General features: G+C 35.5%; 2 protein-coding genes across 2 annotated transcripts in view; both read left to right on the forward strand.

Annotated features, from left to right (window-relative positions):
- Positions 1-1,240: 1,240 nt before the first annotated feature.
- Positions 1,241-12,066, forward strand: aspa (aspartoacylase). Its single transcript, XM_065284255.2, has 6 exons — positions 1,241-1,685; positions 3,388-3,583; positions 5,193-5,286; positions 5,838-5,945; positions 10,031-10,140; positions 10,338-12,066. The coding sequence occupies exons 1-6, from the start codon at positions 1,321-1,323 to the stop codon at positions 10,527-10,529; spliced, it is 1,065 nt and encodes a 354-aa protein (XP_065140327.1). The 5' UTR covers positions 1,241-1,320; the 3' UTR covers positions 10,530-12,066.
- Positions 12,067-20,471: 8,405 nt separating this feature from the next.
- The window catches only part of abr (ABR activator of RhoGEF and GTPase), a 178,746-nt gene continuing 172,591 nt past the window's right edge, over positions 20,472-26,626 (forward strand). Inside the window, exon 1 of the mRNA XM_065284256.1 lies at positions 20,472-21,345. Within this exon, the coding sequence (XP_065140328.1) occupies positions 20,640-21,345 (706 nt within the window). The 5' untranslated portion in view covers positions 20,472-20,639. The remainder of the gene's footprint in view (positions 21,346-26,626) is intronic.

Raw genomic sequence — 26,626 nt, forward strand, 5'->3', positions numbered from 1 at the left:
ATCGGAACACCGTAGAGACATGGGGGTGTGCTCTTTTCACTAATTAAACTTGGTTTAACTAGGTTCTTCAGTCTGCTTATCCAATCTCAATTTTACATCCTTTTGGGCCCTTTTCGGCTTGACCCCGGTATTGCTGCTTGCAGCTATATTTTTGTAAATGTATTTATAAGAGTCTGTTTAACCTAAATTGATGTGTTTTGCACTGATTTGTACTGCTGAATGCATACAATTTATTAAAAAACACATAAGTGATGTGTATGCTACTTTATTGTGCTTTTTGTATATAAGAAGTCTTTTATTTTTGTTTATTTTTAATAAGCAAAGGTTCTTTGTGTAACCAAAATCTTATTTGTCAAATAGCAAGCAAGTCCATTTTTAGAAACGAATCTGTGCAATTTTTATCATTTGTGCTATTTCTTCTTTTCTGTTTTGAGGAAGTCTTATACTTTGCTACTGAGAAATAAAATGATAAAGGTATCCCCTTCTGTGTCTGTGTTGCTATCTACGCTGCATTGTCCTACCACAATGTTTCTCGGAAACTATGGTAAAATGAGTAAGAAGTTGCACATGTCACATTAGATTACATTGTCAATTATATTTTTATTGATTATTATAATTTTTCTGCAGATTACCGATAATCTTTGTTGTTTTTGTCTTTGCTTTGTGCCATCATGCAGCGCTGCAAGAACTGACAGGCGGATGACGTCAAAGTACCGCGAGAGCGAGACGAAATTTGACTTCTCTCAAATCGCTCTCGCAGTACTTTGACGTCATCCGCCTGTCGTTTCATGCGACCCGCGCATGAAGTCGAACAAGCCTATACTGACATAACTGTCACCTTTAATTATGTGTGACCCTGCCTGTGAAAACCCACCTAAAGTCATTTTTTGTGATATAGATCATCTTACATAATGCAAAGAACATTCTGTGAAAATATAACCTTGAAGTAAGGTCATATTAAAAATTGAAAACAAATCAAACTCTGATTTCCCTAATCTCATAAATATTTTACGAGATTTTAGACCGGATTGCAGATAGGGTCACATATATTCCCATTTTTATTTTAATTATTTTATTGCAAATTACCCACAATGTTTATATATTTTAGAAATGTCGTGCGATTTTTATTCTTGTTTTTATTTATTTAATGTATCGATTTATTGTCCAAGGAGATTACATTTATTCTGCTGTGTAATCTTTTTGGAATAATCCCGAATGTCATTATCGCTCGGTACGTCACAGTGCTGCTAGAGTGGGACGCAACACGGTTGTGAAACTCGATCCGTGCACCCCTAATGAAGATGACACACAAGTCTAGTTATGCCTAGGGCTCAGACACAGCCTTTAAATTACCATTATGTAACACAGCATTCAAAACAAGAGGAACCGGTTGTAGTGAGGAAACTGCGCTCTCGTGAAACGCGCGTTCGTGCTGCCATTGCCATGAATTCTCGCAATAACGCTTCGTGTTTGCCCGGGATCAAACGGGTGGCTATTTTTGGAGGTACACATGGAAACGAAATGTCCGGCATAACGTTGGTAAATATGTGGATGAAGAATGCAGCCGAGACGGAAAGAAACGGACTGGTGACCAAGACGTTCATAAGCAATCCAAAAGCAGTGGAAAAATGCGTGAGGTACATCGACACAGATCTGAACCGCGCATTTACTCCTGCTAATATTAGGTAAATATCCCCTATCCCCGATATTTTTGTTGCGTTTATCATTTATTGCATAATACTTTGGTCTTTAACTTGGCGTACATCAAAAATACAGTAGTAGCCTACACACTTATACAGTATATTATAAAATTATAGTAATGTTATAAACAAGTTTGCTTTAGTATGGTATAGGCCTATATTGTATTCAGGTAGGTAGCATATGTATTTGCTTTCTAAACTGTTGCAAAACTTTGATACTCTTGTAGGACGCGTTCTTACCAATCGATTTTGTTAAATACGCACGCGTCACACTGTCGCGTCTCTGCGTTATTTTTGCCTCGCACAATGTTTTACAACCCTCGTTTCGAGACACTTGTATCTTCAGTCTACAGTATGCTTTGCAAACAGATAAGTGAACCGATCAGCTGTCTCAACCTGCTCGTGTCAGGATACGCGTGATGTGCGTTAGCATGAGAGCTATTAACATTGCGTGATACGTAGCAAACGCGGATGTGTTGTTTTTGTACCTAGCCGACGTAAACGTGACGTCCGATTGAATAACAATAAATAATCCTTGGAGAAAAATATTTAGGGGAACAACGTTTTGACGATGTTTGGATATTCGACATGGTTTTTACCAAATGTCCTGCAGGGTGAAGAATCTGAGCATTTTCTCTTTACATTATTTAGGCAAATAATACATTGTACAAATAGAAATTTACTATCAAAATGCACATAATTAGATCTACAGTATGCTTTAGTGTAAATACAGTGTGTAGGATAGCTTTAATGTCTCTGTCTTGCATCTAAACACAAAACAATACTAAAAACGCATTCACAACCACCAATGAATAAGAATAGATCAGATTTGAATGCAGAATGAAGGTCGGATACCTGAGATGCCCTGGTGAAATTAGCAATCTATTTGATGTTTGTAATTAAAATACAATTAGTCAGGAGAGTATGCATACATAGTGTTCAATGCAGACAGACATCAAGTTTTTATAATGTGTGGCCATCACATGAGATGTTCACAGACTGAATGGATGCAAATGTGTCCTTCTTTATTTTTGTCTTATTGATATTTTTTATTGTGTTTAATAAAGCATATGACTTTGTAAATATAAGCTACATTGTGTAATAGGAACTTTTCTGAAATGTTACCTTTGGCCTGACTCATATAAATGATTACTCAAGTTTCTAGTTTACATTAGTCAAGTAAGTAAATTATTTAGCATTATAAGTAAAAGCCAGCCATTCGCCGCCCTTTTAAAATAGTTAATAGCACTTCTGCTTATTAAATAATTTTGGCCCCAGTGCTTTAATGCGGAAGTGTGTAGGTTCTGTGCCATGAAATGCCAAAAATAATAATTATATTGAGACAGTTTTCCTGAACACTCTGCCAGCAGTCGGACAAACAGTCTCACTTCAATTTCACGGGAATGCCTGTGTTGCTGTGTTTGGCTGGTGGGGTCATTCAAACAAACAGAGCCAGTATTTTTGTAAATTCTGAGAATTTAACCAACAGAGAATTCAAGTCAAACTATTTTCATCTTGCATTACAAGCGCTAAGATAAGGGTTAAAAATCACTGTATTCTGGAGATGAATCTTCGGAGGTTTAGCAGTTTTCTGAGATCCCGAGATCAACGTTCTGTTACTTATTTGTCATGTCTGTCAAAACGTAATTATTGTTGTTAATATTAAATAGAAACTTTCCATTCGCAGTGGTCCAGATACAGAAGGCCTGCCGTATGAAGTCCAAAGGGCTCGGGAAATCAATCAAATGTTTGGTCCCAAGGGAAGCTCGGATGCGTATGATGTCATCTTTGACCTTCACAACACCACCTCAAACATGGGCTCCACCCTCATTCTGGAAAGCTCAAAAGACCTCTTCACCCTTCAGATGGTACATTATATTAAGGTAAGAAATGCCAAATGACATTAAGTGAATTACTAATGTGCGATCTAGCTTCCATTAATTTTTTTTTTTATATTAGTTATACAGGACTTACATTGTTATGCTCTTGTTGCATGTACTGTTTACTGGGAAATTTATAAAAGGATCTTGCAATGTTTTAAGTGTATATTTTTATAGCACATAACCATAACACTATTGCTATTCCAAAACGCAATAAATCCATTTTGACTAATTTGGGTAAAACGTGTTTTCTATACCAAGAAAGTGACAAGATGAAAACCACTATTTTCTGTTACGAACTTTCACATAGTATCTTTGGGTTATAATAACATAAAAAATTCTAATCCATAATTTGATTTTCAAATAATTTAATTACAAAAACAAAACTTTTTTACCGCAAAAATGCATTAAATAAAAAAGTCTTTTTTTTAAAATGCTATAAATCTATTTAATCAATTTACAAATGTCCATTCATGTTTGCCATGTTATATTCATCATTCAGTTCAGGGGTTTTCAAACTTTTTGTGTGTGTGGACTACTATTTGTAATCAAGAATTTTCGCGGACCACCTTATAATACTCATAATAAAATATGTCCTGAATTTATCTGCACCTCTAAATAGGTTTACTATCACTAAAACTATAACTGGTCATCACATCAGTACAACAGATTCTTAAAACATATTCTTAAAAAATATATATTTTTCTTAAAAAAATGTATTATTTTATATTTAATTTAGCCTTTACACGGACCACCTGCAGTACCCTCACGGACCACCAGTGGTCCGCGGACCACAGTTTGGGAATGGCCGATTTAGTTGACTAGTGGTATACAATGATTAAAAAATATAAACATTAATTGCATTAATCAAAACACTTACTTTGTCACATTATGTTGTCATTGCTGCTGTCATCCTTGGGACGTTGTCGCTGAACTTTTTTGAGAACAATCAGCTGTAAAATGTTTTGGTCCTGCTCGATTTTCGTCGACTTCGAGTTAAATAATGGAATGTTTTTCATAAGATCCCCTGGGGTCGATGTGTTAGCATGACAGAAGCTTGATGCTGTCGGGAGAACAAGCAACAGCCGGCATTTTTTCGAGTGCCTCTTACGTAAATTATTCGATTTTAATGGCTTATGCTTCTTCCCGGTGCAGAAAACCAACACAGGTTTATCAAAGCCATCAAAATTACAATTTTTTTGTTTCTTTGTTGATCACGAAGTACAAAGTAGATGAGGAAAACTAGGATTCTGTGTGTATTCAACGCACCGCCATTGTTGTTTAAAATGCGTGTAATGGTGCGCTGTGATTTGTTGAGCAGATTTATTGCATTTTGCAGAGAAGGAGGACTGGCATTTATTACGTTTTGGAAAAAAAAGGTAGAAAACATGACAGAATAACACAGTGGATATCTGATTTGCAAAAAATTAAGAATTTCCTTATTAATACTGACCTGATACAATCCTGATTTTGGCGGTAACTATATTTTTTTGTTTTGGAAACAAACGCTTCATTGATTCTTAGTTCCCATGTGAAACTTTTCAGTTAACATTTATCAATGAATTGTTTGCTTAAGCACCACAAAACTCATACGCGTTTTCACCTTTTTCAGAAGGCTATGGCTCCGCACACCTGCTCAGTGCTGTTAAATGAGCACCCACAGCTGAAATATTCAACCACACGTTCTGTTGCCAAACACCCTGTTGGTAAGTACAAAGTCCTGAAGGATTAACAGATTAACTTGCTAAATCAAGTTTAATATTAGATCTATAAGTTAAAGTATGTTCAGGAATAAAGTCTAGATTTAAAGATTTTAGGTCACGTGATTGTTTGTTAGCCCAAAGCACATTTGTAATATGTTGTTTACCAATTTTAGTTTTATACATGTAAGATTATATAGATGTTTTCTTGATGGTAAATTGGTTACATTTTAGCTTTGATATATTTACAACAGGTTTCATTTTCAGATTAATTCATATTTAAAGATCAAGTAAATATTTTGTAACCTGTAAACATGTAGTGTGTCTCAGTGACATAACAGCAGAGAACATATAAGACACATGAATATTAATAAGTGCAACATGATGAGATGCTTCAGCAAGAGTTCCCAGCAATGCTAATTAATATTCATAAAAAAATATCACTTAAGTTACTTCACACTATAGCTTTGAGTTAGTATTGACAAAACTGCACTATTTGTTGAAACATATTTACCTATGACTGAATATGATTTACATTGATATTTTATGGATTGCAGGTGTTGAGGTGGGCCCTCAGCCACAGGGGGTTTTGCGGAGCAATGTGTTTGAGTCCATGCGGATGATAATAAAGCATGCACTGGACTTCATTGAGCTCTTCAATAGTGGTAAGGTCAATGGAAGTTAACCACAGATCACAATACAATCTGGAATGTGTTTCTATAAAGCGATTTCAAAGGCAAGAGGCAACATTGATTGTGAAGCATGATGCACAAATTATAAAAAAAAACATTTGGATACTTGGGATCTCATTTCAAGGCTTATTTTTCTTTGTATATGCTTTGTATACTATTATTTCTCATGACCATCTGATTCTGCATACAGTATAAAGAAAAACAGTTATACCCACAGGTTATTGAGTCATCATCTACTCAGTTTTAGCTTGGCATTTTAGACGATTTCAAATACCTACTAGTTTTTCAAGCATTCATAGCTTCCTCTTTTTCCTCCTGCTTGTGTACTATGGAAAATTTTCAATGAGAATGTCACGTGTACTTTCAGACTAACATGAATACACATTCGCCTTGTTTCACATTGGGCAGGAACATGTTCAACTGGGCTAGTTCCTCTTCTGTTTTGTGACTTGAATACTTGTTGGCTAGCTGGTCAGTTTCCATGTCATTAGTAGTTTCCTGGCTTTTTAGTCTCACATTGTGCGCAGGGGCCACATTGTTGCGGATGAATAAGAGGTCTACTGGGGTCCAAAGAAATGTACCCGACCCGAAATAACCCGAATCGCTTTTTGCATACGACGTGCATAAATAGTTTTTTTAAAGAGTAACTAAACCCCTGGTCAGAGCCTGACTCCACCCACTGCAATATTTGAAAAATGCAAGAAAAGTGGGCAGATCCCAACGGAGATAGAGGGGACGAACTAAGTGTGTGGTGAGATCGTAACAAGGGCGTGGTGAGCTTGAACCTGCTTACGTCACGAGTTATTTCTTGGACCCAACATCCAATAGGAAAATTCAACTGCAGTAGCCACCGTTCAACCTGAAGAGGGCAGCACTCAGACGTTTTTACACCATATATTGTAGTATTGAAACACTTTATATCCAAATGTCAAAAAACTTACTAAAATCAATGAACAGCACTAATAAAGCATCATTCTTACAGATCATTAACTAAAAAAAGTTGGTTTAGGGTTTAGTTACTCTTTAAAGACTCGAGACAAACCCGACAGAATTAACCTACCGCCAACCACACAATATCGCAAGATCTCTTGACAAACAGGGAGGGGGATTGGAAAAGGACTTGATGTACACACGTGAGAGTTCGGGTATTCTTGGGTCCGTTCTGCAAAAATATATTAATTTAAAATGTTCAGAAGGCGCTAATATTATATCTGACTCGTGTCTGAGGCACACAGGTATAACTTTTAGACCAAGATCTGCTTGGGTCGGACCCTGGGTTTTCGGATCTAAGTAGACTCGTGAAGACCTCTAGGTTGGACATCTTATTGTAAGCATTTAAGCATGTTTTCTGTTCAGCGATGTTTACGACCACATCAATATAATTAAATATTATTTATTATTTCATTTAAAATTAGAGCAAAATGATAGAGTCCAGTAAAGTCTAAATTTTAAAATAATTTAAATGAGGCCGTGGCAGTGAGAAACATTGTGCAATCAATAAATGCAATATTGCAATATGACAAATGCAATAAACATTTTTAATTATATAATTGATGAGCTAGTAGTTATAAAAACTATTATTTTATTTTTATATTTGTTTTTAGATATTTCTCTATACTACTCGTCATGGGTCCACTTACATCCGTTGGTCTGACCTGAGACCCTAGCGGGTTCGGGTCGAAAAGTTTCACGTGTGCCTTGGACACAGGTTTGGGTAAAATATTAGCGGCCTCTGGTAATTTAAAATTAATGTGTTTTTGCTGAACGTACCCATGAAGAACTATCTCCTTTTAATACAATGACACACTTGCGACATAGTGTGGCTGGGCTTAGGTTACTTTTCGTTGAGACAGATCTGTCAATCAATCAATTTGGAATGTACATTTTAGCGGCTACCTTGGTGTCATTGTCAGATAACAAAGGAAAATAAATGGAGCAGTGGGTCAAAATGGTTGCAAAACCCACCAGGGTTTCTTTCTGTCTGACTGGTGCGTGTGGAGCTAGTGACTTGCACACACGTCGGTGCCATTAACATTCGGGTCCAGTCCGGTTAAAAATTTCCCTCTGGATCTCCGTTTTTCTGTCTCAGGTCGGGTCTTTCTTTAAAAAAATATTGATGGACCTTCGGTTGGGTTAAAAGTGATTTGGGTAATTTTGGGTCGGGTACATTTCTTTGGACCCGAGAAGGCCTCTACTGTGAACTAAGCCTTTGGTTGCAATTCACAGGTTTACCGCTAGATGTTGCTAGAAATCTACACAGTGGACCTTTAACCTCCTAATGTGGGATTCACACCAGATGCGGAAGAGGCGGCAAGCGCGAGTGATTTACATGTTAAGTCAATGCAAAGACTTGAATAGGCATCCTGTGGCACGATACGCGCGAATGGCACAGTACGAATTAAGCGTTGCTGCGAGAAACGCGCGAGTTGAAAAATCTGAACTTTGTGGTAACCAATAAGGATCTTGCTCTAATTGTCATGTGATTACAGAGAGTGAATAGAGTCGAAGAAGCCCCTCCCATGAGGCGAATTTTCGCGTGAATGTCACGAATGACTAGAATTTCACATGCGGCTTTTACGCACGAATGAAGCGAGTAAACTCAAAATGTTCAAGTGTCCAACTACGCATGAATAGCGCGTTTTTGCCGCCTCTACCATGGCTGGTGTGAACGCCACATAAGACCTGGGGTCTCATAAACTGTGCGTAGGATCTTTGCTAAAAGTTTACGTGCGCCCAAAAGCCAAAAATGGTGTTTGCCAAAAAATATTGAGACTTACAAAACAAAGCAATGTTCCTTTATAAATCACAGCTCACCTGCAAGTGTGCGTATATAAATCATCCTCAGATCCCACCATGCAAGCCCATTCTCCAATAAAGTCTGTTTTTTATAGATCACAACCTTTGCGTGGGAACTGGCGTGCGCACGTTTCCAGCCCCATTTTGTGCGTACGCACGCTTTATAAATGAGACCCCTGGTGTGTCAACATCACATTTTTTGTTGTTTGCACCATAATCCTTAATTCTGTGTAACTGGAACATGTTGTACACAAACGTGGAGAATGACACTGCTTCATGTTCTAGGAAAAATATTTGGTTATTATATTTATTGCTTCTTTCTAACCCCAAATAGCTGGAAGAAATCTAAAATGCAAGCCAAACCAAAGCTCGGGTGTATCATAAAAAATACATTTATGAAAGAAATGGAAAAAGTGTGCTTTATCCATTTCCCCTGTAAAAAAAGTCTTGGAGAGAAAATCAAAATGTACATTCAGAACAGCATATTATGTCAAAGATTTCCCCCGTAAACGTGTGTTGCAGACCAGGTTATAGCTACGCTCCTAAGATGCTGTTTAATGCACCACATAAGCACTAAGGAAGTGATCATCCCTACTGAAAAATCCAGCTAAGACCAGCATAAGCTGGTGAGCTGGTTTTAGCTGGTCTCCCAGCTTGGTTTTAGCTGGTTTTGCTGGTGTAGCAAGCTGTTTTGCTGGTGTAGCAAGCTGGTCTAGCTGTGTTTTGGTCACTTTTTAAACTGGTCTAGCTGGACTTTGCTGGTGAGGCTGGAAGACCAGCTGACCCACCAGCGTGACCAGCTTTGCCAGACTGGGAGGACCATCTTAAACCAGCTAGTTCCACTTTAAACCAGCTAAAACCTGCTACCTAAGCTATAACTAGCTTATGCTGATATTTCCAAAAAACCTTTCTATGTCAAACTTTAGATATGTTGAAATATTTAGAGACTGTAACAGTAAAGAATGTGAAAAACAAAAGTTACACAAGTGGAAAGACCACAGCTTCAAGCTATTTACATAATTTTTGCTTTTATAAGAAAACTTGAAAAAAAATTCAACTTGAAATGCCCAGCTGAATCCACCACCTACTCTATGAACCAAAGCTGAAACAACACAATATGACCACCATAACATAATAAACATGTTTTTATATTCATTTACAAGAGATGCCTTTATACTGTAAGCCCCTGAATAATAACACATGTGGTCAAATCTATCCCATTTCTCATGAATTTCTGCTCTCTTTGACATTGTGTGTCATAGGTGTCGAGTTTCCTACATGTACAGTGGAAGTCTTCAGAGTTCGGGAAAGTATGGATTACCCCAGAGACACCAATGGCAACATTACAGCTATGGTTCATCCTCATCTACAGGTATTGTAATAGAAACAATGAAGGAAATGCAGAGAAATGTACAGGGGGAAAAATATATATTAAAGTATACAAGTTGAGTCATAATAAGTATACAAGTTGAGTCATAATAAATGTTCTCTCTCTCGTTCTCTCTCTCTCTCTCTCTCTCTCTCTCTCTCTCCCTCTCTCTCTCTCTCTCTCTCTCTCTCTCTTACTAGGATTGCGACTGGGAACCTTTAAACCGGGGTGACCCTATGTTCCTAACTTTCGATGGAAGAACAATCCCCTTTGAAGGTGCTAGCACTGTGTTCCCTACGTTCATTAATGAGGCCGCCTACTACGAGAAAATGCAAGCGTTCATGACCACCTGTAGAGAAATATTAGCTGTTAATGCTGTCAGAAAAGCATAGTGTTAAACATGTTTTGTTTTCCTTTTAAATTCACTGTGGCACCTACAAGGTACTACCAAATTCAAACCACATTCAATGGTACAAACCCTGTCACTAGGATGTTACCCTTTAAAATGTCCTAATATATTTGGTACCTTTATGTACCTTTAAGCTACTAATATGAAACTTGTATGCAGAAGGGTGCACCCCAGTGATGGCTTCTGTGCCTTTGTTTCTGTGAGTGCATAATAGTTTATTTTTAAAAATGTATTTTTTTTTTTTTTTAAGTTTTTTTTAACATTCTTAGAAAAACTTTTGTACTAAAAATGTTCTATAAAGTACTCCAATATATAAATATATAATGAAAAAATTTATTTTTTTAGATTAATATATATATATATATATATATATACATTAGGCCTACCTATGGCACGTTGTATCTCAGGAAAAGTCTTCACTGCCCTTGAGCGTGCACTGTAAAAAAAAATCGTTGTTGCCTTAAATTCTTGTCAAGAGAAATAAGTGTCATAAAAATTTAAGGCAGCAAATATTTTTTTACTGTGTGTGATTCACTGTTGACTCAAATACTGACCTAAAACAGCCTTACAAACAAAGTAACCTCCTGGCAATGTGTTTATACGTCCGTTTCTTGAAGAGTGAATCATTGTCTAAACTCTACAGTTGTTTGTTTCTTTTCCTAAGTTCCTGATTTGATCTTTTCTTCAGTTATGCAACCTGATCATTGCCTTAACAGATAAGAGTCTGATAAGAAAGCATCGAGTTGGCAGGGTAATCATATAGTAACATTGAGTACTGTACAGTAAAAATGGTTTGAATAATATTTAGCAATACTGTAGTAGTTGTATTTGATGGTGCAGATTGCTGGATATTTTTGAAAACATTCAGCAGGCACTGAAAACTTATGGGAAAAGTATGATCTTGTGTGAAAAATGTGTGATGTTTTTTTTGTGTGATGTATTGTACTGTATTTTGAAATAGTGTGCTAATAATAATAATAATAATGTTTCCATCTATGCAAGAAATAATATATTCACTTTATGTGGAAAGGATGTTTTAATTTATTTTCAATTGAAGAAAAATGCTCTAAAGGTCCAGATGTTATTGATTGATGTTCAGTGTTGTTTAAATGTGCTTGTATGTTAATGTAATGAAATGGATTATACGTGTTTATAGTCGTGATTGTCTTTATTAGATTCATGAATCATTTCAGCAATGTTAAAGCAATATTGAAATGTGTCTTTCCTGAGTTAAAAATCAACTTTTTGCACTATTTAATTAAAACTCATGCCTATTAAAGGAGTAGTTCATTTAAAAAAATAAAAACATATTTTGTCATTATTTACACACTTTCATGTTGGTTTTAATGTAACACATTGGAACACAATAGGAAATACATTGTTGTTCTTAACCATTCAAACTGCATGATTTGTGTAGATTATTATTATTTTGTCTGCTAATGTAAATGGCTTATTTACTGTAGCTTCTGAATGGCAAACCTATCATCCTGTTTAAAAGTTTACACACCCCTGGTTCTTAATGTATCGTGTGTTTTTTGAGCATCAATTGATGTCTGCTTTTGTAACAGTTGTATGAGTTTCTCAAATGTTACAATCAATGTTAGAAAGTGCTAAAATATGCATGTGCAGGAGCTGGAAGATTTTCCACAGTTCCCACTTCAGAAATAAACCCATCTCCCTCCACCTTAATTCCCCAAAATCATGTTACAGGACTTGACTTTAATATAAATGCACAGTCCCAGTCATTTAATGATAGAGGGCTTTGGGCAAAAATGCAACCAAGATGCATAAAAACGACTTCAATGAGTTAATCGTAAACAACAGCATGCAGATGCAAATAGGAGATTCATTGTAATGTAAAGTGTGACTTATTATTATATAGCAGAAGTGAGTTATTAACTGTTTCAGTGTTGTTCAATGTTGGCTTTCTTTATATTTATTTGCAGTTTGATTAATCACTTTTTTATTAATGCATGGAACAGCAATTTAATAATTCATACGTTTCTCATTTTGATAATATGCTGTGCAAAAACATTGTTTTTAAATGCATTCTAATCTAAGTTTGTGCAGTTACACTAATCTCATCATAAATGTATCATTGCCCACCCAGGATATCCAGGATGCCCACCCTTTTAAAGCTGGCAAGAAAAATACACAAAAATAATCCATGATTCTCCAGATAAAATTCCACAGCAAGAATCATAGATGTAAAGTAAACTTTTAAACTAGGTTATTTTCAGCTATTATACTGTTTTATGGACTATATGTAAACATCATGGGGCGGTTTTCCGGATAGGGCTTATCCCAGTCCCAGACTAAAATGCATGTGTACGCTGCTTTAATTTAAAAACACGTTGTCTAATTTTAACATACCGTATATCGGTGACATTGTTTTGTCTCAAGATGTACAGTGTAGTGTTTTCTGTAAGGTATGTTTGTAAAAACTTCTTAAATGACCTATTATAAATAAGGCCTAGTCCTGGACTAACCTAAACCCTGTCTGGGTAAAATACATAAATTTATTTTATTTTATTAGTTTATTTACGAAAATATGTTTTGTACCAGAGTTAGCAAAAACTAAGTTCCATCTGCAGTCCCCTGGCAGGGACACAATATTAAAACATTACATTACAAATAACTGTCAAGTACAATTTATATTAGTTAAAAATACTAGTCAATATTAGTTCAGGGCAATACTAAATTAAAAACAAAGTGCAATTTGTATGATCCTTTAACTTTTTTGCAAGGAGGTTGTAAACTTTTGAGCTCATATGTGTATGATTGGAACAACTCATGGGTGAGTAAATAATGACAAATATTTTCTTTTGGATAAACCATTTCTCCAAGTCTGGTGTTTAAAAGGCCGACCACTGGAGGGCAGCACACGATCATTAAACATGAGGAAATAATTACAACCTTTTACCTTTGATGTGAAGATAGACATAAAATATTACCATTTAAATATCGTTTCACCATATGCAGGATCCCTAAATGCATGTCCTGTATTTGGTCTAAATCACCTTTGCTTGCATGAATAATGAAATAAGAAGCAAAACATGAATAAATGCTATAAAATAATATTTGTTATTAGAAAACAAAACTTCTCTAAGTCAACTGAAGTCAAGTCAGATGAATTTGTACAATAAAATATTTTATTTTTGCATGTCTCATTACAGGACACTCACTTACGACAGATATTGAAATACTATGCATTTCACATGCATGTCCTCTCTTTTGTTCCCAACTTAAATTGATCAGTTTTTTATGTATTGTAGTGCAAATCACCCTGGTAACTGAACCAAGATATCTATAATGCAGAAACCAGTAGCCAATTGCTTTTATTTATATGACTTGAGTCCAAAAGTATTAGTAATCCAACAGAAGACATTACAGTTCTTTCTCAATTGAAATATTGTGCAAACCTTTAATATAATATTACACACGAAACAAGTCTGACTGTACAGAGGACTGTCTTTCTTTGGCTGTTATTCAAGGTCTGAGTGAAATGCATTGATGCGTATCAAATAAAGCATGATCGGTAGCACTTTATTTTACAGTACGTGTACTTACAGTGTACATATATGGTAAATAAGTTGTACTTACCGACAAATGTGTGGTACTTACTTTTAGGTATCTACATGGTAAGTAATTGGTATCATTACTGTACTTACCAGTAGTACATACTTGGTAGTTAAAATGTAACTCTAGATAAGTACTGGGTAATAACATATACATACGTATAGTGTAGGTATACTGTAACTAACTAGAAACACTACTGTACTTACAAATGAATGTACAATATAAGTATTTAGTATTTACATGCAAGTTAGGGTAAATGACAGGTATTTAAAGTGTACATATATGATAACTAATATCAAACACTACTGTACTTACAAATTGTATATACATGATAAGTGTATGGTACCTGTAGGTCATAAATAAATGACTGGCACATATGGTGTATGTATACTGTAACTAACAAGAAACACTACTGTACTTACAAATAGTATATACATGATAAGTGTGTTGTACCTGTAGGCCAGTGTAAGTTAATGAAAGGCATATATGGTGTATGTATGTATACTGTAACTAACTAGAAACCTACTGTACAATGGTTGATGCTATATCTTAGGTGGTAGGTCCTATATAATAACTGTGTAAAAAGCAACACTTTATTTTACAGTCCTGTTTCCATGTAGTTACCATGGACGTACTAGTGAATGTACCCAGTAGTTAATATGTATGATATTCAATGGTTGGGTTTGCTTCACAGTGACATGTATTTGATGCTATATCTTAGGTGGTAGGTCCTATATAATAACTGTGTAAAAAGCAACACTTTATTTTACAGTCCTGTTTCCATGTAGTTACCATGGACGTACTAGTGAATGTACCCAGTAGTTAATACGTATTATAGTCAATGGTTGGATTTGCTTCACTTCACAGTGACATGTATATGATGCTATATCTTAGGTGGTAGGTCCTATATAATAACTGTGTAAAAAGCAACACTTTATTTTACAGTCCTGTTTCCATGTAGTTACCATGGACGTACTAGTGAATGTACCCAGTAGTTAATATGTATGATATTCAATGGTTGGGTTTGCTTCACAGTGACATGTATTTGATGCTATATCTTAGGTGGTAGGTCCTATATAATAACTGTGTAAAAAGCAACACTTTATTTTACAGTCCTGTTTCCATGTAGTTACCATGGACGTACTAGTGAATGTACCCAGTAGTTAATACGTATTATAGTCAATGGTTGGATTTGCTTCAGTTCACAGTGACATGTATATGATGCTATATCTTAGGTGGTAGGTCCTATATAATAACTGTGTAAAAAGCAACACTTTATTTTACAGTCCTGTTTCCATGTAGTTACCATGGACGTACTAGTGAATGTACCCAGTAGTTAATATGTATGATATTCAATGGTTGGGTTTGCTTCACAGTGACATGTATTTGATGCTATATCTTAGGTGGTAGGTCCTATATAATAACTGTGTAAAAAGCAACACTTTATTTTACAGTCCTGTTTCCATGTAGTTACCATGGACGTACTAGTGAATGTACCCAGTAGTTAATACGTATTATAGTCAATGGTTGGATTTGCTTCACTTCACAGTGACATGTATATGATGCTATATCTTAGGTGGTAGGTCCTATATAATAACTGTGTAAAAAGCAACACTTTATTTTACAGTCCTGTTTCCATGTAGTTACCATGGACGTACTAGTGAATGTACCCAGTAGTTAATGCGTAGGATAGTCAATGGTTGGGTTTGCCTCAAAGTGACATGTATATGATGCTATATCTTAGGTGGTAGGTCCTATATAGTAACTGTGTAAAAAGCAACACTTTATTTTACAGTCCTGTTTCCATGTAGTTACCATGGATGTACTAGTGAATGTACCCAGTAGTTAATGCATACGGTTATTTAATGCTTGGTTTAAAGGACAAAGATACTGAGTACCAAAATGGCACATCAGTAATGTTTGTTCTTATCATATAGGTATTGTATAAGTATAACTTACATTTACCTGCAGGTACAACACACTTATCATGTATATACAATTTGTAAGTACAGTAGTGTTTGATATTAGTTATCATATATGTACACTTTAAATACCTGTCATTTACCCTAACTTGCATGTAAATACTAAATACTTATATTGTACATTCATTTGTAAGTAGAGTAGTGTTTCTAGTTAGTTACAGTATACCTACACTATACGTATGTATATGTTATTACCCAGTACTTATCTAGAGTTACATTTTAACTACCAAGTATGTACTACTGGTAAGTACAGTAATGATACCAATTACTTACCTTGTAGATACCTAAAAGTAAGTACCACACATTTGTCGGTAAGTACATCTTATTTACCATATATGTACACTGTAAGTACACGTACTGTAAAATAAAGTGCTACCGCATGATCTAATCAGGTCTTCAGTTTCTGTTCAGTGTGATGCCAGTTTTTTCTGTCTGGCGAATTTAGTGTATCTAAAATAACTGATAATTGTTGGATAAACCACAATGTATGACTTTATAGATAACTATGTGAACAGAAAGGTTGTTTAGATGTTAAATGTTGTTTTATTAAACCATTCAGCCAAAAATGGTTCTTCTATATGGCATCGTGAAGCACCTTTATTTTTAAGAGCTGAAGAGAGAATAAGATGATCTGCCTGTCAGATGTTTGACTCAATTAGCATCAATAAATCTCCTCTTTCTCATGTAACACAAGATATGCTTTGTAACTCAAAATACTTTTATAGATAGAAAGCACTAGTTTACACAAAAAATCATAATTTTCTCACCCTCATGTTGTCCTTAACATTTTCTTTATTCTGTTGAACTCTTTAAATACAAAACTCAATTGTGGTGACAATAACAAGCTTGAAGTTAAAGGAAAACACCACTGTTTTTCAATATTTCTTTGTTCTCACCACAACTTGGACAAATGAATACATACCTATCTTTTTTCAATGCGTGCACTTTATCTTTGTACAGCGCCTCATGAATGTGTTAGCATTTAGCCTAGCCCCATTCATTCCTTTGGATCCAAACAGTGATGAATTTAGAAGTCACCAAACACTTCCATGTTTTCCCAATTTAAAGACTCTTACATGAGTAGTTACAAAAGTAAGTATGGTAGCACAAAATAAAACTAAATTTTTTAAGCAGTTAAAAAATGAGAACTATAATATGTGGTGGAAGAGCACTTGGTTTGCAACACTTCGCAAATGTATTAATTTGTGACAAGAGTATGCAGCAAACCGTTGACACCTAGTGGCCATTGTTGGTAAAACCACACAATGTGTGACACAAACCTCCTTTTTTGTGATTTTAAAGAGCGCCTATTTCATGGCTAAAACGGTATTTTGTGGATAATACAATGTTCCTGTGGTTTATGGTTAAAAAAACATTATTTTCCACATACCATACATTTTTGTAGCTTCAGATTTCACCCTCTTCCTGAAATGCATGGATTTGAAAAGCTCTGGGTTCCTGATTGGCCAGCTGATCAGTACGTTGTGATTGGCCTGAATACCTCTGATGTCAGCCGGAAATGTGACGCTCCTTACCATGTTTGAAAGATTCGGTCACAATGCAATGCTAACAGGAGTTAACTTACAGGCTGTGAGTCCGAAGCGGGAAGAATTATGATAATGTCGATCTTGTCTACATCACCAAATCCCAGGAAGTAAACTGTTGCCTACAATCCATGTGTTTGTTGTAGTCCAAGAAAAGAGATTTACGTTGGAGACGATAACTCGCGTCATCATTTACTTTGGGGTTTGTACCCGGTTGCATTTGGTAAACATGTACTAATGCACACTTACACACCAAAGGTAAAAACCTGAATCGGACCATTGGTGCTCTTTAACATGAAATTCAGAGCTAATTTAGACTTATGTCTATTTTATATTTTTTATTTCTGGTGTCAAACATAATTGTATGTATACAATATTACTTTATTGCATTATTTTTATTTATTAAAGTAAATGTAAACTGTAAATGTAATATGTTCACGTCCAGACACGTTTTTTTCAGTGTCTTCTTTAAATAAAGACCAAGATTAGGCTTTTAGTCCAAAAAATGCCAGAGTTATATAAATGTGAAGGTGTCCTTCACCTCCCCCCATATCAAAATGGCTGCACATGGTAAGGGGTTAAAGAGCATCTTGTGCTTTATTATAGGCAAGCGTTTTTTCAATTTGAAAAGTGACATAGAAATAGAACAAAATTGTTAAGTTTTCTTATTTATTTTACAGCATACAATTTCTAAAACTTTTATTTTATATCATAGATTTTGTTTTTAAGTTTTGGATCACACTATCGCTATAGACGGTTTCATCAGTCGCATGTGCGTTGTCGCGGTTAAGCGTCTGGTCAAAACTTAACTTCCGGTTTCAGTTTTTTTTTTAACGGTCTGACTAGTTGCTAAACTGAACTCTTGAACAAATCCTCATTGAAAATAATTTTTTTTTTGGATTTCCTAAGAAATCTACGTGTTGATTATGCTTGTTATACAAATGAACTACTTTAAAATGACTTTGTTGTTATTTATTCTTATCAGAGTTAACGGAAGTTACGTGATGACCACAAAAGCCGCTTGTTACTGCATGAAACCGTCTATACATAAACTGCTTTTTAAAGCACTGAATGTCCCACACAACTACTTTTTATAAAGGGTTGAAGTAGGAACACAGCAAAAATTGAGATCCAATAATGCAAAAACTCATGAAATATTAAGATGTATTTCTGTAATGCCTAACTCAAGCATTTGAATGTCTGGTACTAATGCATGAACATACATGTGTAAAGGCTCTTACAGTCTTGTGTTATCCTGTGTTTAGTGGGTAGAGCTTTGTGTTAACAGTCCAAAGGTCATGGCTTCAATTTCCAAGGAACAAATGTATTTATCAAATGTGTATGCACTGCATGCACAAAATGAAATTTCTAACTCTGATGTGAATTCTTACTAGATTCACCCAAATTTCAGCGAGTTTAATGTTAAAATTTTAGCAGTTGCTTCAAAAGAAAAAAAGATATAGCATTTGGTCTACCTCCATCATTGATCCATGCAGCAGATCTTAACCCATCTCCAATGTGATCTGGGGCTATCAGTACACACATCTCTCATCTTTAGTTTCTCACAGAACTGCTGGAGCCCAGCCAGTTGAGTTCTCCAGCGACATGATGATACCCATATCAAGTTTGTCCTCTGATGCTTTGCTAATAGCATTGACACCGGGGTGAGAAGTGGAATGCGAATAAAGAATGAGTCCTGGCAGGAGATGGACCATGAATTACTCAATTTGGGATAAAAGTCCTACCTCAAATGTACTTTAGGATCCTTTAATAAAATAGAGTGAAATTTGATGATACTCGATATATGCACGAATAGCCAGACTCTTCCAGCACAATACAGTGCAATAGTCACACTTTACCTGCAGATTATACAATATAAAATTAATGATCAAATTGTGCATCTTGCTAGTAGAACTCAACAAATAATTTAGGATTAAGATCAAGATGCTAAAACATATAATAGCATTCTTATAATTTAATGATATCAAAACATCCTAAAAAATAATAATATATAAAGGTATTTATATACAGTACACATAATACAGTATATAGAGCCCCAAAAACAGATGTCACTTATAATAATAATAATAATAATAATAATAATAAAAGTAATAACGATAATGATGATTTTTCATCTGTATTATTTTTATACTTCATCAAAATGTATGTTTTGACAATAGGTTATTTGTTTTCTTTGATTTATGTTAATCAGTGTTTGCTTGTAATAATAAAAAAACTTGAAAATAATTAAAATAAATTGAAATAAATTGAAAATAATAATAATAATAATAATAATAGTTGCATTCTAAATATATTCATCAGAATCAGAATCAAAATAGTATTTTAAAATTTTCTGTAGACCTACTTTTTTAATGGGCCAGTGTTTTATGACAATCTTTTTGGGGATCTTTCAGTTTACTCTGCAAAACTCTTTGTTAATAAAGATTTTTTTTTTAAATGTACTTTTTTGTATTTTTAATGTTTATTCTATTCAGAATTATTGTATGTTATACTTTTTAACAATTTGTTGTTATTTGATCCTCTTCATAATTCGACTTATTAGATTCAGCTTTGTGTTGCTTTATTTGTTGCTACTGCTATGTAAATCTGCACTTTTGTTGTTTAACTTTATATAACGTATTTTACTTTTTTCATGTGTAATAATCTGATGCATATTTACTCAACAGGTGGGGCTTTAATGATGTGTAATACAGCAACCACAGGATTGTGCACGTCTGAATCTGAAAGGCCGGCGAATCTGATTGGCTCCGTGTCCGGGTGACGTCAAAACTTTCCAATGTAGCGGAAGCCGAAAGTTTTTTCAGTTGTAAAATGATCTCTCGTGCGTGTGGATATGCAGTGCGCGATGCGTGAAAGTCAAAATGATCGCAGGAAATTAATACGGTGAGTCCGAGCCGTTACAGAGCATCCGAAACGTCTTTACTGACTTTTTCCTCTATATTGGATTACATACTGTAGCGCGTGAGAATGTGGGAACAGGAGGAATTCGAGAAGCATTGGAAAAACGAGTTTCCAGAAGGCGAGGTGCCTGTGATGAACCTCAGTTCGGTGGAGGACATAGAAACCGAGCTGGAGAAATGCAAAGCCAACCTGAAGAAGTTACAGCAGGCGCTGTCTGAGGAAAAGTTCAAGGTGATTTACCTGCAGGCCACCATCGCTCAGAAAAAGAAAAGTTACGACCATAGATGGGTTAACAATCCGGAGGACGAGAGTTTAGAGAGGGGCAACACTAGCATAACAGCCCCCGCAAGTAAATGCGTCGATGGGTCCCATCATGACGTGCTGAAAGGCAGTAAGACAGGTAAGCCCATTCTCGTACCCCCTCGCAAAAAGCCCGGGGATGTCCAAGAAGAACATACACCGGATCGTGACGTCTCTCAGCCGGACGGTAAACTCGTTGTCGAGCGACGGGACAGCGACAGCGACCACGACTACGAAGACGAGGCACTAAACGAGAACTTCTTGCAAAAAAATATTGTTAATCCCAAAAGCAAAGTCCAGGATTGTCGTCGGGGGAACCCCCTGATCCGTATAAATCGAGATTTGGACTCTGATGATGGGAGAATGTCTCCCTCACTGGCGCTTCGCGGCTTTCATGGCTCCGGACGCAGCACACCTGACAGGCGCAGTGATGGATACTTGAGCTCCGACCATGACGACTCTTCTTCCGTAGGTAGGACACACTTTTAACTTTCAATAAACCCACACAGCTGTTGTTGTGTTGCAATGTTACTTTCAGCAGGAATGTGAGCTGAGACCGGTTGTCATTTAGGCATATCAGATCGGCAGTTATGCTTGTGACAGTATGCCGCGGTTATTGCTTAATGACTTTTCATTACTGGATTTTCCCGATATGAGTTGTTTCATGCAGTACCTTTGTTAGTGACATTTTTTCAGGTTCCCCTATGTAGGCTATGTGCGTCAGTAGCATGTGACACTCTATGATGTTTTGGACTTTTTAGCTTCTTGGCATGCCTCAATATTTTAAACCAAGTGACAGTTTATTAAGTGTATTCACAAAATGTTTTTGGCAGGATGTTTTTTAGGTTTGTTTTAAACCTAACATTTTCACATCAAATATAATAATAAAATGCTCATAATGTGATAAACTACGGAAAGATCACGTGATCCAAGTACTTGATTTTATACATCTAGTAAAATATCCTAGGGGGCAGCTGGTTAAAAGAAATTGCAATTTTTGTGAAAAACTGGTAGTTTTTAGATAATGTCTTGCAGATGTTACTTGTTTTAACTTTTTTTTTTTTATAAAAAAAAATTATGATAATTTACTCACCCCCATATCATCCAAGATATTCATGTCTTTCTTTGTTCAGTCGAAAAGAAATTAAAGGGACACTTCACCCATTTGCATTAAAGGAATATTCCATTTTCTTAAAAGAAAAATCCAGATAATTTACTCACCACCATGTCATCCAAAATGTTGATGTCTTTCTTTGTTCAGTCCAGAAGAAATTATGTTTTTTGAGGAAAACATTGCAGGATTTTTCTCATTTTAATGGACTTTAATAGTGCCCAACATTTAATACTTAACTCAACACTTAACAGTTTTTTTCAACGGAGTTTCAAAGGTCTATAAACGATCCCAAACGAGGCATAAGGGTCTTATCTAGCAAAACGATTGTCATTTTTGACAAGAAAAAAAAAATGTACTTTTAAACCACAACTTTTCATGTAGGTCCGGTCCAGCGCGACCTAACGTAAATGCGTAGTGACGTAGGGAGGTCACGTGTTACATATATAAAACGCACATTTGCGGACCATTTTAAACAATAAACTGCCACAAAGACATTAATTAGTATCAGTTGACATACAACAACGTAGGAACAGTCCTCTTTCAAGACGCATGTAAACACTTGGGCGGAGTTTCGCATTCGTCCTCTGTGACCTCTTGACGTGATGACGTATTGCGTGGGGTCAGCTGGCGCATCACGACCGGATCTAGATGACGAGAAGTTGTGGTTTAAAAGTGTATATTTGTTATTTTTATTGTCAAAAATGACAATCGTTTTGCTAGATGAGACCCTTATGCCTTGTTTGGGATTGTTTAGAGTCCTTTGAAACTCCGTTGAAAAAAAAACGTTAAGTGTTGAGTTAAGTATTAAATGTTGGGCTCTATTAAAGTCCATTAAAATTAGAAAAATCCTGCAATGTTTTCCTCAAAAAACATAATTTCTTCTCGACTGAACAAAGAAAGACATCAACATTTTGGATGACATGGTGGTGAGTAAATTATCTGGATTTTTCTTTTAAGAAAATTGACTAATCCTTTAAGCTTTGTATAGTTAGAACCCCAGTCATGTTTTTGAATGGTCATGCATCATTTCCTCAGTTTCCGCTGAGACAGGAGAAATACAGATTTCAGTGTTGCACTTCCTTCTTTCAATGATGTAAAAATCATAATTTTGCATCATTGAAAGCAGGAAGTCCTATATCTTTGTTGAGGGGGTGAGACTACAAACACCCCTTTTCTCGGTCAAATAGGCACCAAATTCGAAATGTATGTTAAATTTCGACTACAAATATGACGCACTTTCAAGATTAATGTTTCTACGGGTGAAATGCTCCTTTAAGTTTTTTGAGGAAAACATTCCAGGACTTTTCTCCATATTTAGTGGACCTTAACAGTAAACTTTACAGTTTCAATTCAGTTTCAATTAATGATAGACAGATGTATTGCAGAGGCGGATATATCGGCCAGTATTTGGATTTTTTTATTATCAGCATCGTCCAATAAATCTTTTCTATGGGCCAGTAAATTTCTCTATTATTTAAATTTGTTGTTTGTAATGAAAAGACAATCCGTGTCACAATGTATATAAGTCTGACAGACAGTAAAATGACCAATCATTATTCACTTTTTAACATTACATTATGTTTTGTCACACACAACACCACACTAGTTCAACACACTTACTCAAACAGTACCGTGAGATGTCAGATTTATATATTTATATGTTATGCATAACAAATGTTTATGTAGTTCCACCAATTTTCTGTTTCTCTCTTTTTACTGTAATTACATTTGTGTTATATCGGTCTCATATCACATATCAGCCATTTGGCCATACAGCTTTCTTAATATCGGTATTGGCCAAAAAAAAAACATATCGGTCGACCACTAGTTTCAAAGCAGCTTCAAAAGGCTCTAAACGATTTCAACCAAGGCATATGGGTCTTATCTAGTGAAATGATCATCATTTTCACCAACAAAAATAAAACATATATACTTTTAAACCACAACTTCTTGTTTTGCACTAGCCTTGTGATGCGCCAGCGTGACTTTACGTATTACATAATCACGTCGAAAGGTCACGCATGACGTATGCGAAACTACCGCTCCAGTGAGGAGATAAGGGACCTTTCGACGTTGTTGACCATTTCTGAATGGCCTGAGACTGGGATTAAGCAGATTTGAAGGGAAAGTATTCAATTTATGTATAACACATGAGGAGATAGAGGACTAGGGCTGTCAAAATGGCTGAACAAGTACATTCGAAATTCGTCCTTGAAAAATAATAAAATTCGAATTATATTCGAATTATAAAGACCTACTTTATCTTGGAGAAAATACTCCTAAAATCCCACAAGAGGGCGCAGCACAAAGCCCCAATGATATAAACAAATCATGTACAGCATATTTTTTGTTAAAACGAATGTTATAAACACTAATAAATTAAACATAATTTCATAAATTCATATGCAAAGGAACAAAAGTGCACATAGAAATCTGGAAGTGCAAAATGCAAAATGTACATATTATTTTATGTACCATACATTAATTAAATTTAAAAAAAATGTACAGAGCCTCAGTCAATACAGAACACAACGGTGTCTTAATGAAATCAAAATTAACCAGTGTATTTGTGCACCTGTAAATGTACAAAACGAATGCCATACATAGACAATGCATATTAATATAGGGCATTTTATATAATATATAAGTAGATAAATTTACGTGTTTCTAATAAAGTATAAAAACGAATGAATCTTTATTTAAGCCAAAATAAGTGGGAAAGATCATTAGTCATTTAAATTTTGTCAAGCTTAAACGCTATTCACAACAACTTATATAATATTTTGTTGGTTCCTTGGTTGAAAATATGTAGAAATATATGCGAGTAATAAAGTACAGAACAGAAATGTTTAACTTACGCGCAGAGCGAAGCCGTTAATAAAGCAGACTCTCCGTAATTAATAGAGGACGTGCTGAAACAGTCGAGTTGGCAGATGATCATCATGTTTATATTTCACGTAGATAATGTTGATGAAAAACTTGCATATCAAATTTCCAGGTGAAAGTCAAGTTTTCAGTCAGTTATTAAAATAAAGCCAACGCGGCGTTACATTGCAACTCTCTCATATGCGGTGTGGACTCTGTAGATGCACATATGGTTTTAATGTTGCTAAACAAGCAGCTGTATTATGGCACTTTCGTGTTGATCAGTTATTTTAAACTTTAAAACTGCATTTAGAAGCAGACGACACTAATTCTGTCATCTCAGTTAGTTTCACTTTGCGGTTGAATTCCAGTTGATGCTCCAAAAACCAAAGAAGCATCACACAGCCCTTTTAATATGTATTCTGTCCGACTCGTAATCCCCACTGTCTTTTCTTGCTATTTTTCAAATGAATAACGCTGGCAATTGCTCCGCATAGTTGGCTGAGCCGCTCTGTATAACAATCCGCGTCAGTTACGTCATCATCAAGTTGCGTGAGCTTCCTGACACAGGTAAAATTCGAATGCAAAGTTTTACGTTCGAATATGCATATTTTTTTTACATTCGACGAATATTCGAAATTCGAATTAAAATTTGACAGCCCTATAGAGGACCATTTCGACGTTGTTGTATGTGGAATGAAACTAATGAATATAAAATGGTCCACAAGTGTGTGTTTCACGTAACGTGTGACCTTTTGACATGATTACATAATACATAAGGTCACGCATTACACTGCTGGTGCGCATTATGTATTTCAAAATGCGTTGTTTTCTTCAAAACATTGTTCTGCTATTTCACATATAGTGTCTTCATAGCACATTTTACATTATTTCAAAATTGAGGGGTCCTTCAGTAAGTAGGCCCAAACTGAACAGACCTCTATGACGAGCTCTAATGCAAAACCCTCTAAGTGCGTCTGACATGTTTTCAAGTAAATTAGAATTTTTTATCAGACTCTGAATGGATTCTGCCAAAAAAACCTGAATTTCTGAATGGCCTGAGACTGGGATTAAGCAGATTTGAAGTGAAAGTATTAAATTAATGTATAACACGTGAGGAGATAAAGGACCATTTCGACGTTGTTTTATGTGGTTGTGGAATGAAACTAATTAATTTATAAAATGGTCCACAAGTGTGTGTTTCACATGTAACGTGTGACCTTTTGACGTGATTACGTATTTCATAATGTCGCGCTGACGCATCACACTGCTGGTGCGCATTATGTATTTCAAAATGCTTTGTTTTCTTTAAAACATTGTTCTGCTATTTCACATATAGTGCCTTCATGCACATTTTACATTATTTCGAAATTGAAATGTCTTACATTAAGTAGGCACAAACTGAACAGACCTTTATGAAGAGCTCTAATGCAAAACCCTTTAAGTGCGTCTGACATGTTTTCTTATAAATTATAATTTACATTTACATTTAATATACATTTTTTTGGTCAGACTCTAAATGGATTTTTCCAACTAACTGGTATTTCTGAATGGCCTGAGACTGGGATTAAGCAGATTTAAAGTGAAAGTATTTGATGAAAAACATGTGAGGAGATAGAGGACCATTCTGCAGTTGTTGTATGTGGAATGAAAAAAATTAATATCACATGGTACGCATGTGTACGTTTCACATGTAACGGGTGACCTCAACGTGATTGCACAATACATGAGGCATCACACTGCTGGTGCTAAACGAGAAGTTGTGGTTTAAAAG

This window comes from Paramisgurnus dabryanus, chromosome 5 (assembly GCF_030506205.2).
Source record: "Paramisgurnus dabryanus chromosome 5, PD_genome_1.1, whole genome shotgun sequence".
NCBI lineage: Eukaryota > Metazoa > Chordata > Actinopteri > Cypriniformes > Cobitidae > Paramisgurnus > Paramisgurnus dabryanus.

What these genes read in the sequence shown, in the direction of transcription:
- aspa (XM_065284255.2), top strand. Translation starts at nt 1,321, where the DNA reads ATGCCTAGGGCTCAGACACAGCCTTTAAATTACCATTATGTAACACAG. An exon ending in TTTACTCCTGCTAATATTAG is followed by an intron (nt 1,686 to 3,387) that starts GTAAATATCCCC and finishes TTCCATTCGCAG; the next exon opens with TGGTCCAGATACAGAAGGCC. An exon ending in CATTGAGCTCTTCAATAGTG is followed by an intron (nt 5,946 to 10,030) that starts GTAAGGTCAATG and finishes TGTGTGTCATAG; the next exon opens with GTGTCGAGTTTCCTACATGT.